This window comes from Hypomesus transpacificus, chromosome 8 (genome assembly GCF_021917145.1).
Source record: "Hypomesus transpacificus isolate Combined female chromosome 8, fHypTra1, whole genome shotgun sequence".
NCBI classification, from domain to species: domain Eukaryota; kingdom Metazoa; phylum Chordata; class Actinopteri; order Osmeriformes; family Osmeridae; genus Hypomesus; species Hypomesus transpacificus.
The window spans coordinates 12,985,484-13,000,514 of NC_061067.1; the positions used below are offsets into that span (position 1 = coordinate 12,985,484).

The following is a 15,031-nucleotide window of genomic DNA, read 5'->3' on the forward strand; positions in this document are numbered from 1 at the left end:
TAATGCGCCATATACAGCTCCGGGGACAGGCCACAAAGCGTGTGGCCTTGCCAGCTGCGTCACTGGTAAACAGGGGCTCATCAGGTGTTGCCCGGGGGCGGTACAGCAGGTACCGGCGCATGAAAGAGAGGGGACAAAAGGTAGTTAGTTTGGACCATCACAGTTTTGAAGTAGGCCCTATAACAGTGAACTTCTCACTTCCCATTATGAAATCGGACATGCATGGTGAGATCGCAAGACGGATAGAAAGTAGTGCATCTAAAGGGGCATGTAGACATATTCACCATACCGCAGAAACCCTTGAGAAACACTATCGAGCAGGGTGTCGACTTAGCATGAAGCACCCCTGTCTCGGAGTGGACACTACAGTAGTTGTGCAGTAAAGGGAGAGTGATAGGGAGACGTTTATCTGCTTTCTGGCCGCTGCTTCCTTGCACCGCTCATGACAGGACGGATAGACGGGCTCCCCAGAAGGCTGCATGATGAAGGATCCGCACACCGAATGTACAACTGGACACCTGTCACCAATGCTTTGATGGACAATGGTTGCAGCTTGCGGGACTCGAAACGGTTCATCATGAAAGGGCACAGCAGAGACATGTTTACAGGCAGAGGGCTCAGAGAACGCACCACAGTATGTATAACAATATTGAAGGCAGGGTCATAGGATTTTAATGTGGAAGTGCACACACCCAACCTTATGTAGTGACAGGCGGATAATAGGCCATGTGCTGCTGCAGAATCGGAATCGGAATCAGAATCTGCTTTATTCGTCATGGAAGTTCATACAAACAAGTAATTTACTGGGGCAAGAAGGTGCATATAATAACCATCTATGGATCTAAAGATGAAAAGTAAAGCAGCACTGTGACGGAACCACCCAGCCCTAATACAGCACGGATATGCAACCGGAGGAGAACACGGAAAATCCACTACTAAAATCGTCCAGTGCAGAACGCTCGTCAACAAATCCAACTCAACACTCCCGCGTGTCGAAGATGAATTTATAGTACTCCAAAGGCTGTGGGTGCTGAAAACAATTAACACGTACAGCTCTCTGAGGGGCTTATTGACTTGTCTGAACGAACGGAGAGGAGATACCTGAAAAGCCCTATCATGGACCCTTGGCTACTTCTTTTGGAAAAAGTGCATCCACGACGCCCGGCTCTCGGAGCGCAGTCTATTGCACACATGACTAACCGTCGGCGGCTCAAACCCACAAGTCAGGACATTTGCAAGTAAACAAACAACGATTGGGATGCTCTGATGCAGCACAAGTCTATTTACTTGCCCTTTTGGCGAGGGCACAGATAGGGATGCGTCCCCCGCAGGCTAACTGCAGCATGCAGATATTGCGATCAGCATAGCGACATACATTTACGTTGAAATCGATACACGGCTGTTGGGCCAACAGCGGACGACTGGTTGGGCCCTATACCGTCCTCCGCCCGCCCTTGATGCAGCCTGTGTGATGCCTCATTGTTTTACAGCCGACACATATTGCAGTTCTTTGACGTGGGTTTACCGAGAGCCAGGGATTCGCAAACGAAGAAAGAGGGCGGGCTGGTGTGCCCGGTAAACACTCAATCGAGGTCCCTTGCCGACCAGACTAGCCGCGCATTTATTCCTGGAGGTGTAGGCATGTATACAGGCATTGTGGTACGCTACTACTCTCAGAACCTAGTTTCGCAGAAGGCCATGTAGTACCTATGGGGAGTCTGTTAGGACTCCCTGATTAGTAATCCTGGCAATTTCAAGCCTTTTGTTACATAAATTCACATTCAGTAATCGTACCCGCAGGCTTTCATGCATACCATCACACAAGCTCTTCTTTTAGACAAACATACAGGCCAGATCGGACAGTCATGCCAGGTAATCGTCCAGCTCGATACTTTACTCGGGAAACACATCGCACAGCGTATCACGGTAGGTTACACGCCGGCAACGTTCAATTCGGCCAAAGTTCTTACACATCCTAAGGCTAAGGCTGCCTTTCAGTAATACGGATTCATAGAAAGTATGCTGACGTATTGCATTCCTCTTCTCACGAAAAGACACATTTCTTGAGAATGGCCCTCTCAGTCACGTGGTGCATAATCATACGGTCCCCAAAAGCGTAAGTTATTTTTCCGAAACAGCTAGCTAGCTTTAGTTAGCTTCTGGGCTAAGTTAGCTAGCATAATACTCGTAGCAATGCTACTACCATGCTAGTGTTACTTGTTAACCTTTTCATTAGTACATTTTAAAGCAATACTAAAGCGTTTGTGGTCTAGTTTTTGTCCATTGGAAAATATTCAGTTGGAATGTTCGAAATCACATATATGCGACGTTACGGTGTAACGTCCGTACGGTAACGTACGGTGTGTCCGAAGCTACTCCTTAACGCAGTGGCGAACCGTGAGTACAACAGCTGGGCCTTCACCTCTGCCATCACCGCCGAGAAAAAAATCATTGCGGAAAAAAGCAACAATACGATTAATTGAATGGGTTAAACAAGTGCAATCCTTTAATTAGCTAACGATGACACGGATATAAACAAATAGACCATAACGTCAATAACATCTGTTCAGGTACACCGAGTACAACGCTCGCCTTCTGCGTAGGAGTAACGCGTATCTATTAAGTGATAATACTTGTATCTGAAGGAGTACACTAACTAAACTGGTAAATAAATTATAGAGATGGAGCAGCATATTTCTTTCACCTTCCATGTTCATCTTGACATTAGCTATAGCTATAGAGCGCAAGCTAACCCCAGTGTCATGGCAACTTAACGTCATCGTATCTGAAAAGCTCAGTGGACCCCGTCCACACTACTACGCGAACCCGGCGTTTTCAAATGTCTCAGGCTAGGGGAGCGTATTCGAAAAGCTCCGTTTTCAGTATCTGAATACGCCGTATTAGTGTGGACGGGAGGTACAAACGCTGACATATGTATGCGTTTCTAAATTTACCCGGGCTAGTGTGGACGTTGCCTCTGTCTCTCAACCGCTCTCACCACTCTGCAAGAGATTAGGACTTCATGAAGGCCTAGGATGTTTTGTTTTGTTCCCGCCCACTTGAAATCAAAGCGTGATTGGTCGATTTGCCCGTCACTCTTCACACCAAAACACATAGCTTGGCCTTCCCCAGGATTTGTGAAGTCCTAACCAATGAATGAGCCAGCTAACTGGGCCTTAATAGAGACAGACGATTGTGATTGGATAACATGTTTTCAGGACATGAACTTGACAGTTAGCTTAACTATAGAACATAGATGAGAGAAAATGTATTCAATGTATTGTATTAAATTAAATGAGATATACGTTTTTTAGAAATTATTTATTGAATACTTTATTAGAATAAATATATTATTATTTATAATTTGTTTAGGCCTTCTCTGAAGGCGTAGAAGGCCCTGAAGGTTCCCCACTGCCTTAACGGGTTAAATAGCATGCACAAAAAAAGTGTTTATACTGTCGTTTTCTTAAAAAAATGTGCATAAGCCACATAGAAATATAAGCTGCACCACCACAGGAAACATTTTAAATCGGGGTATAAACCGCGGCTTTTTTTAAAAAAAATAACGTAATCTGTGCACATGATTGCATTACAGTAAATGTCCAAAATGGCACTCTACTAAACGAACTACTGTGTGAAACCTGTCTATAATGACAAGCGTATCGGCTGATGGGTCAGATGGCTGAGTGGTTGGGAGTCGGGCTATTAATCAGAAGGTTGTTGGTTCGATTCCCGGCCATGCCAAATGACGTTGTGTCCTTGGGCAAGGCACTTCACCCTACTTGCCTCGGGGAGAATGTCCCTGTACTTACTGTAAGTCCCTCTGGATAAGAGCGTCTGCTAAATGACTAAATGTAATGTAAATGATAGCTCACACGCTAAGATTTATTTGGAATCCAATGTTCGACAATTGCCAGGGAAATCTTTGCTCAGGCTGCAGTATTTGTCACATTGATTATGTATCATTTCATGCAAGCTTTAGACTCCCCCCCCCTCTACTTAATATTTAGTAATATATTTTGAATCTGTTTTGGCATTCAATGCAGATGAAAAGCTAATGCTGAACCAACTATATTTTAGGAGTTCAGTTTCATCTGATGCTTGATGAATGGCATAAATGACATGTTAGGAGGGTGTGATGGAGGATAGTTAGGTTGGTCCGCTCTTCCCTGACCAGAATGAAATGCTTTCATCAATGACAGGTTAGGCAATTAACAAGCCACCTATCCAAAACATGGATAAGTACTGCTGTTGGTTGGCTGTGCCCTGACTATGGTCATATTTGATATGGTGACAGTATCAAATATTGCGTGCAAATACGATTGACAACCATTGAAAGGAAGTTGTTGAAAGGAAAAAGTTCCTTTGAATTATTTTTCAAAGGAACTTGGTTAAGTTCAATTTAAGAAATAGTTTGCGTAGATTCAATCAACAGTGAGTGCACACAAATTGCAATAAGAACAAATTGCTTGATTGTTAACACCAAATCTTAGATAATTTAAGTGTCATCTGAATCCGAAAATGGTAATTGCAATCACAATGTAATTTGTATTGAAATGTTTGACTTAATTAATTGTACTGTGACTTCTCATACTGAAGACTAATTTATTTGTTTTTTCAGTTTGACCAAGCTGGTTACACATGGGGCGTGATCCACCTGTGCTCTCTTGGTATGTGTCTTCAGAAGGAACTGAACCTGCTCATCAGGCTTCAGAATTTACACTTGCAGGGATATTGAAATGCATATGCAGAGGAGGGTGACATTCAAATAACTTGGAAATGACAACTCTTGGAAAGTACATCTCAGTAGATAATTGCTGTGTAACTTGGTTGCCATATTGATGACTAAGATCACATTTCACAGTATTTGTAGTCTGACACAAATTACATGGGGCTAGAGTTTATCCATAGTTAATTGAAGGTTTAAATTAGATATTTTGGGGGAAGTAATTTAAAATGAGGTTGTACACAATGTTTTGGTCCCACTGGTAGTAGAGGTAGTATGCTGTTTCTCTGTTCTAGGTGCATACAGAGTATTCCAGACCCATTTCAAACCCAACCATCTAAGGTAAACTTACATTTTATTGTTATCTTCACAACAATATATTGCAACGTCTTTTGGCACTTCAACTGACATACCACATCACAAAGAAAATCAGTTTGGTAGTTCTTAAGTTGCCTCATAAGGGTGCATCACTTATCGCCAAAATATACTCCAGTTTCGTACGTGTACAGAAACAAGAGTTACGTACACATGCAGCGTCGTACATACTAGTGCACAGTGCCCCTGATACAATTGGTGGCACACACACAGATTTCTGGAATTATAGATAGTGCAGTGCCTGTGATGCAGCTGGTGATGACAGTTCTTAATATTAAGATGTTTTTTTGTTTTTTGGGGTTGAATTCCAGTGATATTGAACAACATTATGTCAACTATTTGATCAGGTAAAAATGCTATTATTGTATATAATTATATATTTGTAAATAAACTATAGAACACTAGAAATGTGAAAGGTGGGATATGCTATATAGAGAAATTGATTACCGTATTTCTTTGATTAAACGCTGCACCGTTTATTATTATGTATGTATTACGTATATACGTTCATATTTGGAGGGTGTTTATTCGAGGGCGGCGTTTGTTCGTGGGCACTGTTTAATTAGTTTGATTTAGTGAATTGTAGCTGCAGTGCGGCCATAGACAAACAAAGAATAGGAAGGAAGTCAAACACAAAGCCTAGTGTAAAATTGAAGCCGCGCATGTGTCTACATTGTGTAGAAATCTAAAGCAGCATGCCGAAACGTTCTAAAGGCCGATTTATACTTTGATTTTTACGCACACGCACACGGGGAACACCCTCTCCGTCAAGAAACGCCCTCTGCGTGTCCTCGAAGAGCCCTCGCAGAGCTCTGCGTGCGCCTCCTGATTTTCCTGTCTGTCCGTGCGTCTTTTTACGGATACCCCTTGGCTATGATTGGTCCGTATTAAGAACCGCTTGCATCAGGGGTGGGGCCGGGGTTTGCCGTGACCAACAAGAGAACAGAATCCTTTGACCGCCATTGTTGTAAGTTTTTACAACTCTTATTTCAGCTAAACAGTACATGTAAATCAGCATCTGAATTAAAATGTGACGAGAAATGGGCAGTGTAGTTGCTTAAAATGTGCTTATTTTATTGATGAAACGGTTCATTTGTAAATTTGCTCCGACTTTTCGATAACCTAGCTAGCATCGCAGTGCAGCGCCATCTACTGTTCTGGCTGTGAATTGCTTTCAGCACGCAGAGCCGTCGGAGTAGTATAAATTCAACCACTCCGTCCGACTCCGTGCGTGCGTCTGTCCGTTAACGGAGACGCAGAAGTATAAATCGGCCTTTACACTTTATTCTTAAAACAGAAATCTGTTCAGAAAGCACTCACCAGCAGCAACAGATCTGTAGCAGGAGAATTTGGGGTTGATGAAAGGCAAATTCACGAGTGGCAAAGTCAGCACCTCGCTATATTGTACACTCATGATTTGCTTGTGTAATAAATACTGTGTTTTAATTTAAATAAATACAAATATAACCAATTAAATAACCGTTTTCAGATTTTTTTGGGTGCCGCGTTTAATCGGGGGCGGCGTTTATTACACAATGTGCATTTTTGGTGCGACATTTAGTCGAGGGCGGCGTTTATTTGAGGGCTGCATTTAATCGAAGAAATACGGTAATTGAGCCAAGGACCACAGTAGGAATGTAAAAAGTACCACAATGTAAGAAATACAGTCGAATCTACGTTTTCAAACAACATATGACTTGAATCGTGAGGCTCTATGTAGACTAAAGAAAATGGGTGAATATGTTTTTTTATGAAATATGTAAGGAGACAGTGGAAGCTTTAAAACACCCTTGTTGGTTAACATCACCACGTAAAAGAGTTTTGTTTTGATTGTTTCATGTCTCTCAAGTGTGCTGCTTCTAGTCTTAGCGGCACATCCAACTGGTAAGTACAAGTGCAATTAATATTTGGCCCTGATTTATTGAACATTAAAACATCTCTTTCTGGTTCTATTTAGTTGGTTCTCAGCCCCATTTAGAGGGCACTTCTATATTATGATTAAAAAATATTATTTGACATTTTTGCTAGATCTATTACAAATAGAAAACAAAAAAATCACATGTACATAAGTAGTCACAGCCTTTGCCATAACACTCAAAATTGAGCTCAGGTGCATCCTGTTTCCACTGATCATCCTTGAGATGTTTCTACAACTTGACTGGAGTCTACCTGTGGTAAATTCAGTTGATTGGACGATTTGTAAATGCGCATACCTGTCTATATAAGGTCCCACAGTTGACAGTGCATCTCAGAGCACAAACAAAGCCATGAAGTCCAAGGAATTGTCTGTAGACCTCCGAGAAAGGATTGTACCTACAGTGAAGCATTGTGGTGGCCACATCATGCTGTGGGCATGTTTTTCAGTGGCAGGAACGGGGAAACTTGTCAGGATAGAGGGAAAGATTAATGCAGCAATGTACAGAGACATCCTTGATAACCTACTCTGGACCTCAGACTGGGGCGAAGGTTTATCTTCCTAAGCACACAGCCAAGGTAACAAAGGAGGGGCTTCAGGACAACTCTGAACAACTTTAGTGGCCCAGCCAGAGCCCAGACTTGAACCTGATTGCCATCTGAAAATGGATGTGCACCAATGCTCCCCATCCAACCTGATGGAGCTTGAGAGGTCCTGCAAAGATGAATGGGAGAAACATAATAGGTGTGCCAAGCTTGTAGCATCATACTCAAAAAGACTTGAGGCTGTAATTGCTGCCAAACAAAGGTGCTTCAACAAAGGATGGAGCAAAGGCTGTGAATACTTATGTACATGTTATATTTTTGTTCTTAATTTTTGCAAATCTATGTATGTATGTATCTGTGTATATCTATGAAAAATATGAAACAAACTTTTTTCACTTTGTCATTATGGGATAAGGCTGTAACATAACAATGTGGAAAAAGTGAAGCACTGTGAACATTTTCCGGATGCACTGTATGTAAACCCTACCCAACCAGGGAAAGGTAGAAGCCTACGCATATGTAGCAGATGCTCATTTTGTCTTCCATGTGTGCATCTGGAGGTCTAGCTACTCCACCAAAAGCCCTTTACAAAACCTTTTGCCGTGGTTGCTCTAGCTGATGAAGACACTCATGACATCTGCTAAATGTGTGTAGGCTCTCAGGACACCCAGGATAGCTGGGTGGCTGCGCTACAGCTGCGCTACTTTGCTAGTCAGCTGACTAGATGTTGTAGTGTTTACTTTGAAGTTGGAGTCTAAGAAAATGTAATGGACTAAAAGTCAAGCAGTAGCCCTGTGTTGGTCCAAAGACAGCCAACGGTTCTCTCCAAGACGATAACACAAGTCTCCAGACGACAGTGTCATTAGTGACGGGTCTGTGGATGTGGTTTCTAAAGAGGATGAAGCTGTTTCTGGCCCCTGGTGTCCTCCCAGGCACTGGGCCTCCTTCACTGAGGCCCTGCCTCTACAGCCAGCAGGCATATCCAGGGTGCAGTTGACGGCAGTGGTAAAAAAACATCCCTCTCCTGGATGACAGAGCATGCCTCCTCCTTGTCTCCTGGTGAAGCAGACGCCAAGCTACAACTGGCCAGGAGCCGTCTGTGGTGTCTTGTTTTGGCTCCTATCGCCATGTGGCAAGCTTTTGCTGGCCTGCGTCCAAAAAAGTCAAACAAGCTTCCACTCCTTGATCCATCGGTCTCCACTAGGGCCAGCTAATTGGAGTGTCAGGATCAGCTGGAATTAACCTCCACAACCTCATCCAGGCACCTAGTGATGCAGCAGATTCAGGGGACAACACTGTATTTATTTATAGAGTTTATTTTTTAAATTTTAGTCATTTAGCAGTTGCTCTTATCCAGAGCGGATAACAGTAATTACAGGGACATTCCCTCCGAGGCAAGTAGGGTAAAGTTCCTTTTCCAAGGACACAACGTAATTTGGCATGGCCGGGAATCGATCTGGCAACCTTCAGATTACTAGCCCGGTTCCCTAACCGCTCAGCCATCTGACTTTATGCTTTATTAGTCGCCTACCAGGGTGCCATACATGCTATCTCGACTTTCTCTTGGCTCCCTTCACCTACAGGGATCATAGCTCACTCTTCAGGGGGGAAGGAATTTTTGGTTTGTCCTTTTTGGTTGAGTTGGGGTGGAGGATGATTGTGCAGGTGCAGTTTAGACCTCAGTCTTGCTTAGTGTGCACACTGAGGACACCGGGGACGGGTTCAGCATTTCAGTTGTCTTTTGATTGACAGGTCACTGTGGATGTGTGATAATGGACCTCACATTTACCATGTTTAACTTAAATCTGTGTTAACACGATGTGTTGGGCATGCAGGGTACAGTACACCACAAGGAAAGGAGAACACTGGTTACCAGAGTGACAGCTGTGGAGTGGTACCCTTACCTTACTGGATAGGGTCCCTCAGACTCCTGATTGGCTAGATGCATAGATGCGTTGCCTTGGCAACAGGGGTTTACAACGAGAAAAGCACCCTCTTTGGGACTACAGTACATTCATAGAACTGGTAACTATTTCGTAAAAGTGAAAATTACTTCAGACGAGTTCTATTGTTCTACAGGTGACCTCTTTGGGGCCTGGAAATTTCCCTTTCTCCTGTCCCTACGATTTCAAAGTGGCTGCTGTGCCAGGTAAAATCTCCCTCTACTTCATAGTGAATTTAGAATGTTGGTTTCATGGTATTGCAATTACAGTTCTAAAATGTTTTTGTTGAACACAATATATTACATTTTTAGGCAACATCAAAAATTTTAGAACAGCAGTAAACTTGTCAAGTCAAATGGTTCAAGTTTTTTACTAAAAAGAACCATTATTGTTTCAATGTATCTTATACACACACAGACGGTGGAAGACTTAAATAAAAGTATATACGTGAAACCATCTAAATGTAGGCTTTAATATTTTTACTAAACCGCAGAAATGTAGTAGCAGGGCTTTCAAGTTTTATCAAAATGTTTGCGTGAGATTACCATACCACGTTTCTTATTGTCTGTCTTTTAACTCTGTATAACTCGAGAGAACTATCAGCTCCCCTATGTCTCAGCATGCGAAATGGTTGAAATGTGTGATTTGAGAGACCTGTCTTAGGCAAAAATAAAATCTATGGCTCTGGTGTAACGTAACGTGTAACTATAGCTGCTGCTAGCTAGTTAATTAGCCCTGTTATCTGCCTCACCAGTCCGGTGAGGTTCGTGGCTGGTGAAGCACTGACTCTTCAGATTTACAAATATATGAATTCAACAGAGTAGCATAAATTCACCATTCAACTGGCTGCTTGCACATTGATGGTTATGTCCTATATCCTATATCAGCATTCTTTCAAATTAAGTCATAATTAGCCTATGAGATAGCCTACTAAGTCATAATTATGATATACTAAATCGAAATTATGAGATACGTAAGTCATAACATGAGATACACAAGTCATAATTATGAGATACTAAATCGAAATTATGAGATACTAAGTCATAATTATGAGATATTAACTACAGCGTTTTTTTTACGCTCTGTACCGCTTGCCTTCCCATAGTTCACGCTCCGAGGCGTGTCCGACAGGTTAATACAGAGTTGTGGTTCTCCAAGGTCACTCACTGTTGTAGTAGGCTAGTCATGGCCAAGTCTTTAGACTTGGGTTCATGTACTCACAATATCAAAATCAAAATACCACTTTTACACAACATTTGTGTAAAAATACACAATATTTTACTGTGCAAGATTACAGTGGACTACATGTTACGCCACCGGTCACTCAACCAGTCGTGTGTCGGCTGGGCTAGCGAGCTAGCAGTGGCACAGAACAGTCACGTAATGTGACTGAATTTAAAATGTAAAAAACACACCAGGGACACTGACAACATCGGCAACCCTGCACCATTCATTATTATTTTAATGTAGGCTAATCGTAAATTCAGGCTCGTCACATTACGTGACTTTTTTCTGAACGGGAACGCTCCGCTCCGTAGTGGACACACCCTGTTAGTATCTCATAATTATAACTTAGTATCTCATAATTTCGATTTAGTATCTCATAATTATGACTTACGCATCGCATAATAATGACTTGCATATGTCATAATTTCGATTTAGTATCTCACAATTTCGATTTATGTATCTCATAATTATGACTTAATTTGTCATCTTTATTTATTTGTTATACTGGTGGAAATGGCTTCCATTTGCTCTGCACCCTGCGTGTTGTTAATTTTCCATCACAATTCCACAATTCATACTCATTCAACACAAAGTATATACAGTCCACAACAAAAAGACAAATGTAGTTTTATTCTTTAAAATAATGTAATCTTTCTTATCTTGTTTTAGGCTATATCATTTATTCATTTTTTCCTGTTCGTTGTCTGAAGCAAATCTTTTAGCTCTGGCATCGGTCTTCCATGATTTATCACTTTCAGTTTTGATTGAAAGTCCAGTTTTTTTTTAGCTAGCATATTACCAGAGAATGTCTAATATGGGGAGAACTGCCACCATCTGGAAACTTCAGAAAGAGACAAATTTTTCAGTCTAGCTCCATAGTCTCCCATTCATTTTGCACTCGCCCACGATCACCCTCAGTGGAACTGCAACCAAATTCGGTACAATGGTATGGAAGCAAATCGTGACCAAAATTCAAATGAAAATGCATTTCCAGAAATGCATTTTCATTTTAAGAATGTGGCTGCATTATTTGACTCATAAATCAAATTAGTATTCAATCATCCTATTTGCATTTTCATTTTCTTCTTTAAGACTGCTCATTCTTTCCCTTAATTAAAATGAAAACGAAAAAGACATTTGAAATTTAATTTTCAAAATATGCCCCAGCAAATAGATACCAAAATTCAATTTGAAATGTAAAATTTGAAAATGAAAATGCATTTCCAGAAATGCATTTTCATTTTAAGAACGTGGCTGCAAAATCGTGACCACAATTCAAATTCAAATGCATTTCCAGAATTGCATTTTCATTTTCAAGAACGTGGCTGCAAAATCGTGACCACAATTCAAATTCAAATGTATTTCCAGAAATGCATTTTCATTTTAAGAATGTGGCTGCATTATTTGACTCATAAATCAAATTAGTACTGATTAGTACTGAGCGGACATTGCATTTTCATTTTCATGTTCTGCACGCAAAGAACTGCCCATAATTCGAAAACGAAAATGCATTCTGAGCGGCGCAGTAGAGTGACGTCAGTAGCCGCTCTTCTTCAGCTCCCTGCTGACCGAGCTACCCATCTTGTTCGGTAGGGGGCGGTGTGCACATACGCATTGCATTACATAACAAATGTGCCGGGAAATTGATTGAATTGCCGGGTCTTTAGAGGACGCATCACAGATCATGGCGCTCCCTCAAATTGTGCAGACACTGATAGAATTAGCTGAGCTGGTAGAAACTAATAATATATCTGAGTCTGATGCCCGTGACCGAGTAGAACAAGTCACAGAGAGCTTGGCTGCATACTCTGCCGTCACAGACGTACACATTAATGAGGTTGCCATAGTAAACCTCTCTTCAGTCCTGGAACGGCTGGATGCTGTGGTGGAGCCTCAAATGGGACGGGGACGACCAACCATCCACATCCCGTTCGAGTCCATCGAAAACTATTTATTAAATGGTCTACTTTTTCCTGTGAAAGCAAGCTGTTTCACCTTTGGCCTGGTTCAGACAAAATCTGAATTTCCGCAATCTGAATTTGAATTTCTGCAATCTGAATTTCAAGAATCTGAATTCCTGCAATCTGAATTTTAGAATGTTTTATTTTTGGATCAAAATAATTCAGTTGTATTAAATTTGGCATACAAATAATTCAGATATTATATATTCAACAGCAATATATTTCAGTTTTATGAAATTCGACACACAAATATTTCAGATCTTTCATATTCAAATTCAGATACTTTTGTCAGCTTTCTAGCTCCATAAATCCGTTGCTTTGGATCCTCCGACGGATGGTCTGGTGGCCGACAACAGCTCCGCTATGTCCTTTATTTTTAAACCATTTAATAAATAGTTTTCGATGGACTCGAACGGGATGTGGATGGTTGGTCGTCCCCGTCCCATTTGAGGCTCCACAGCATCCAGCCGTTCCAGGACTGAAGAGAGGTTTACTATGGCAACCTCATTAATGTGTACGTCTGTGACGGCAGAGTATGCAGCCAAGCTCTCTGTGATATGTTCTACTCGGTCACGGGCATCAGACTCAGATATATTATTAGTTTCTACCAGCTCAGCTAATTCTATCAGTGTCTGCACAATTTGAGGGAGCGCCATGATCTGTGATGCGTCCTCTAAAGACCCGGCAATTCAATCAATTTCCCGGCACATTTGCCATGTAATGCAATGCGTATGTGCACACCACCCCCTACCGAACAAGATGGGTAGCTCGGTCAGCAGGGAGCTGAAGAAGAGCGGCTACTGACGTCACTCAACTGCGCCGCTCAGAATGCATTTTCGTTTTCGAATTATGGGCAGTTCTTTGCGGGCAGAACATGAAAATGAAAATGCAATGTCCGCTCAGTACTAATCAGTACTAATTTGATTTATGAGTCAAATAATGCAGCCACATTCTTAAAATGAAAATGCATTTCTGGAAATACATTTGAATTTGAATTGTGGTCACGATTTTGCAGCCACGTTCTTAAAATGAAAATGCATTTCTGAAAATGCATTTGAATTTGAATTGTGGTCACGATTTTGCAGCCACGTTCTTGAAAATGAAAATGCATTTCTGGAAATGCATTTGAATTTGAATTGTGGTCACGATTTTGCAGCCACGTTCTTAAAATGAAAATGCATTTCTGGAAATGCATTTTCATTTTCAAATTTTACATTTCAAATTGAATTTTGGTATCTATTTGCTGGGGCATATTTTGAAAATTAAATTTCAAATGTCTTTTTCGTTTTCATTTTAATTAAGGGAAAGAATGAGCAGTCTTAAAGAAGAAAATGAAAATGCAAATAGGATGATTGAATACTAATTTGATTTATGAGTCAAATAATGCAGCCACATTCTTAAAATGAAAATGCATTTCTGGAAATGCATTTTCATTTGAATTTTGGTCACGATTTGCTTCCATACAATGGGGCTTAATAGGGAGTGGATAGGCTCTCCGTAGATGGGCTCTCCGTAGATGGGCTCTGATATTACCGACAATGCCATTTGTCTGTAATACATGAAGAAAAACAATAGCAAAACAAGCCTGTGTGCTCACACACGCCCCCTTCAGTGAGGCAGAGGTACTGGCTGCCTCTCCCCGCTTTTTCACTGCAGCGTTATGATCAGCAAGACTAATGTCATACACATACAACAGTACCAGTCAAAGGAAGATGTGTCAAAACTTTTGACTGGTACTGTACATGACCTTTACCATGGAATGTGAGGACATATTATAAAAGTGTGTACAAACATTACATTGGTGACATAGAGATCAAGTGCACATGCTCTAGTTGAGCAAAAAAATTTGCAGCTAAACCCAGTTTGTGAGGGATTGCGCAAACCGAGAGGAGGCTCAGCTCGTTGCTGCCTCCTTTCGCGTCTTTCATCCGTATTTGACCAGGGAATACACAAATTCAGCGATATTGACAAAAAATTAAATTTCTATCACAGATCAGTGGATAAATATAAATGTATTTTTCATCATGCAATGTTTAAATTTTTACTCCCCTGACCGCCCGTCACTGCCTCAATCGGTATCATGCCAATAGTACTGTTCAAAGTTTATTTCACCAGTGCTAACACTCTCTTAACTTGTGACAAATGTTCATTTCAAGACAACGTTATCTTGAATTTAGCAAATAGTGACAGGTGGTGCTCCCGTAGATGGGACATCATACGTATGGCCTCCTCCACTGTAGCAACCACTCTAAAACACTTCTTACAAGTTGTATTTCCTTCATCTATGGTCGTCTGAATGTTTTCAGTAAGCTATTGATAAATTCCGATATTACAGGGCA

General features: G+C 41.3%; 1 protein-coding gene across 9 annotated transcripts in view; it reads left to right on the forward strand.

Moving 5' to 3' along the window:
- Positions 1 to 15,031, forward strand: part of LOC124470017 (transmembrane protein 241) — a 37,976-nt gene that overhangs the window by 19,172 nt on the left and 3,773 nt on the right. For 7 of the 9 annotated variants that reach the window (XM_047023673.1, XM_047023666.1, XM_047023668.1 and 4 more), the window contains 5 exons: positions 4,622 to 4,670; positions 5,023 to 5,068; positions 5,413 to 5,448; positions 6,951 to 6,985; positions 9,641 to 9,710. In XM_047023673.1, coding sequence (XP_046879629.1) covers positions 4,622 to 4,670; positions 5,023 to 5,068; positions 5,413 to 5,448; positions 6,951 to 6,985; positions 9,641 to 9,710 — 236 coding nt within the window. The remainder of the gene's footprint in view (positions 1 to 4,621; positions 4,671 to 5,022; positions 5,069 to 5,412; positions 5,449 to 6,950; positions 6,986 to 9,640; positions 9,711 to 15,031) is intronic. The other 2 variants (XM_047023667.1, XM_047023675.1) reach the window with 1 other exon arrangement.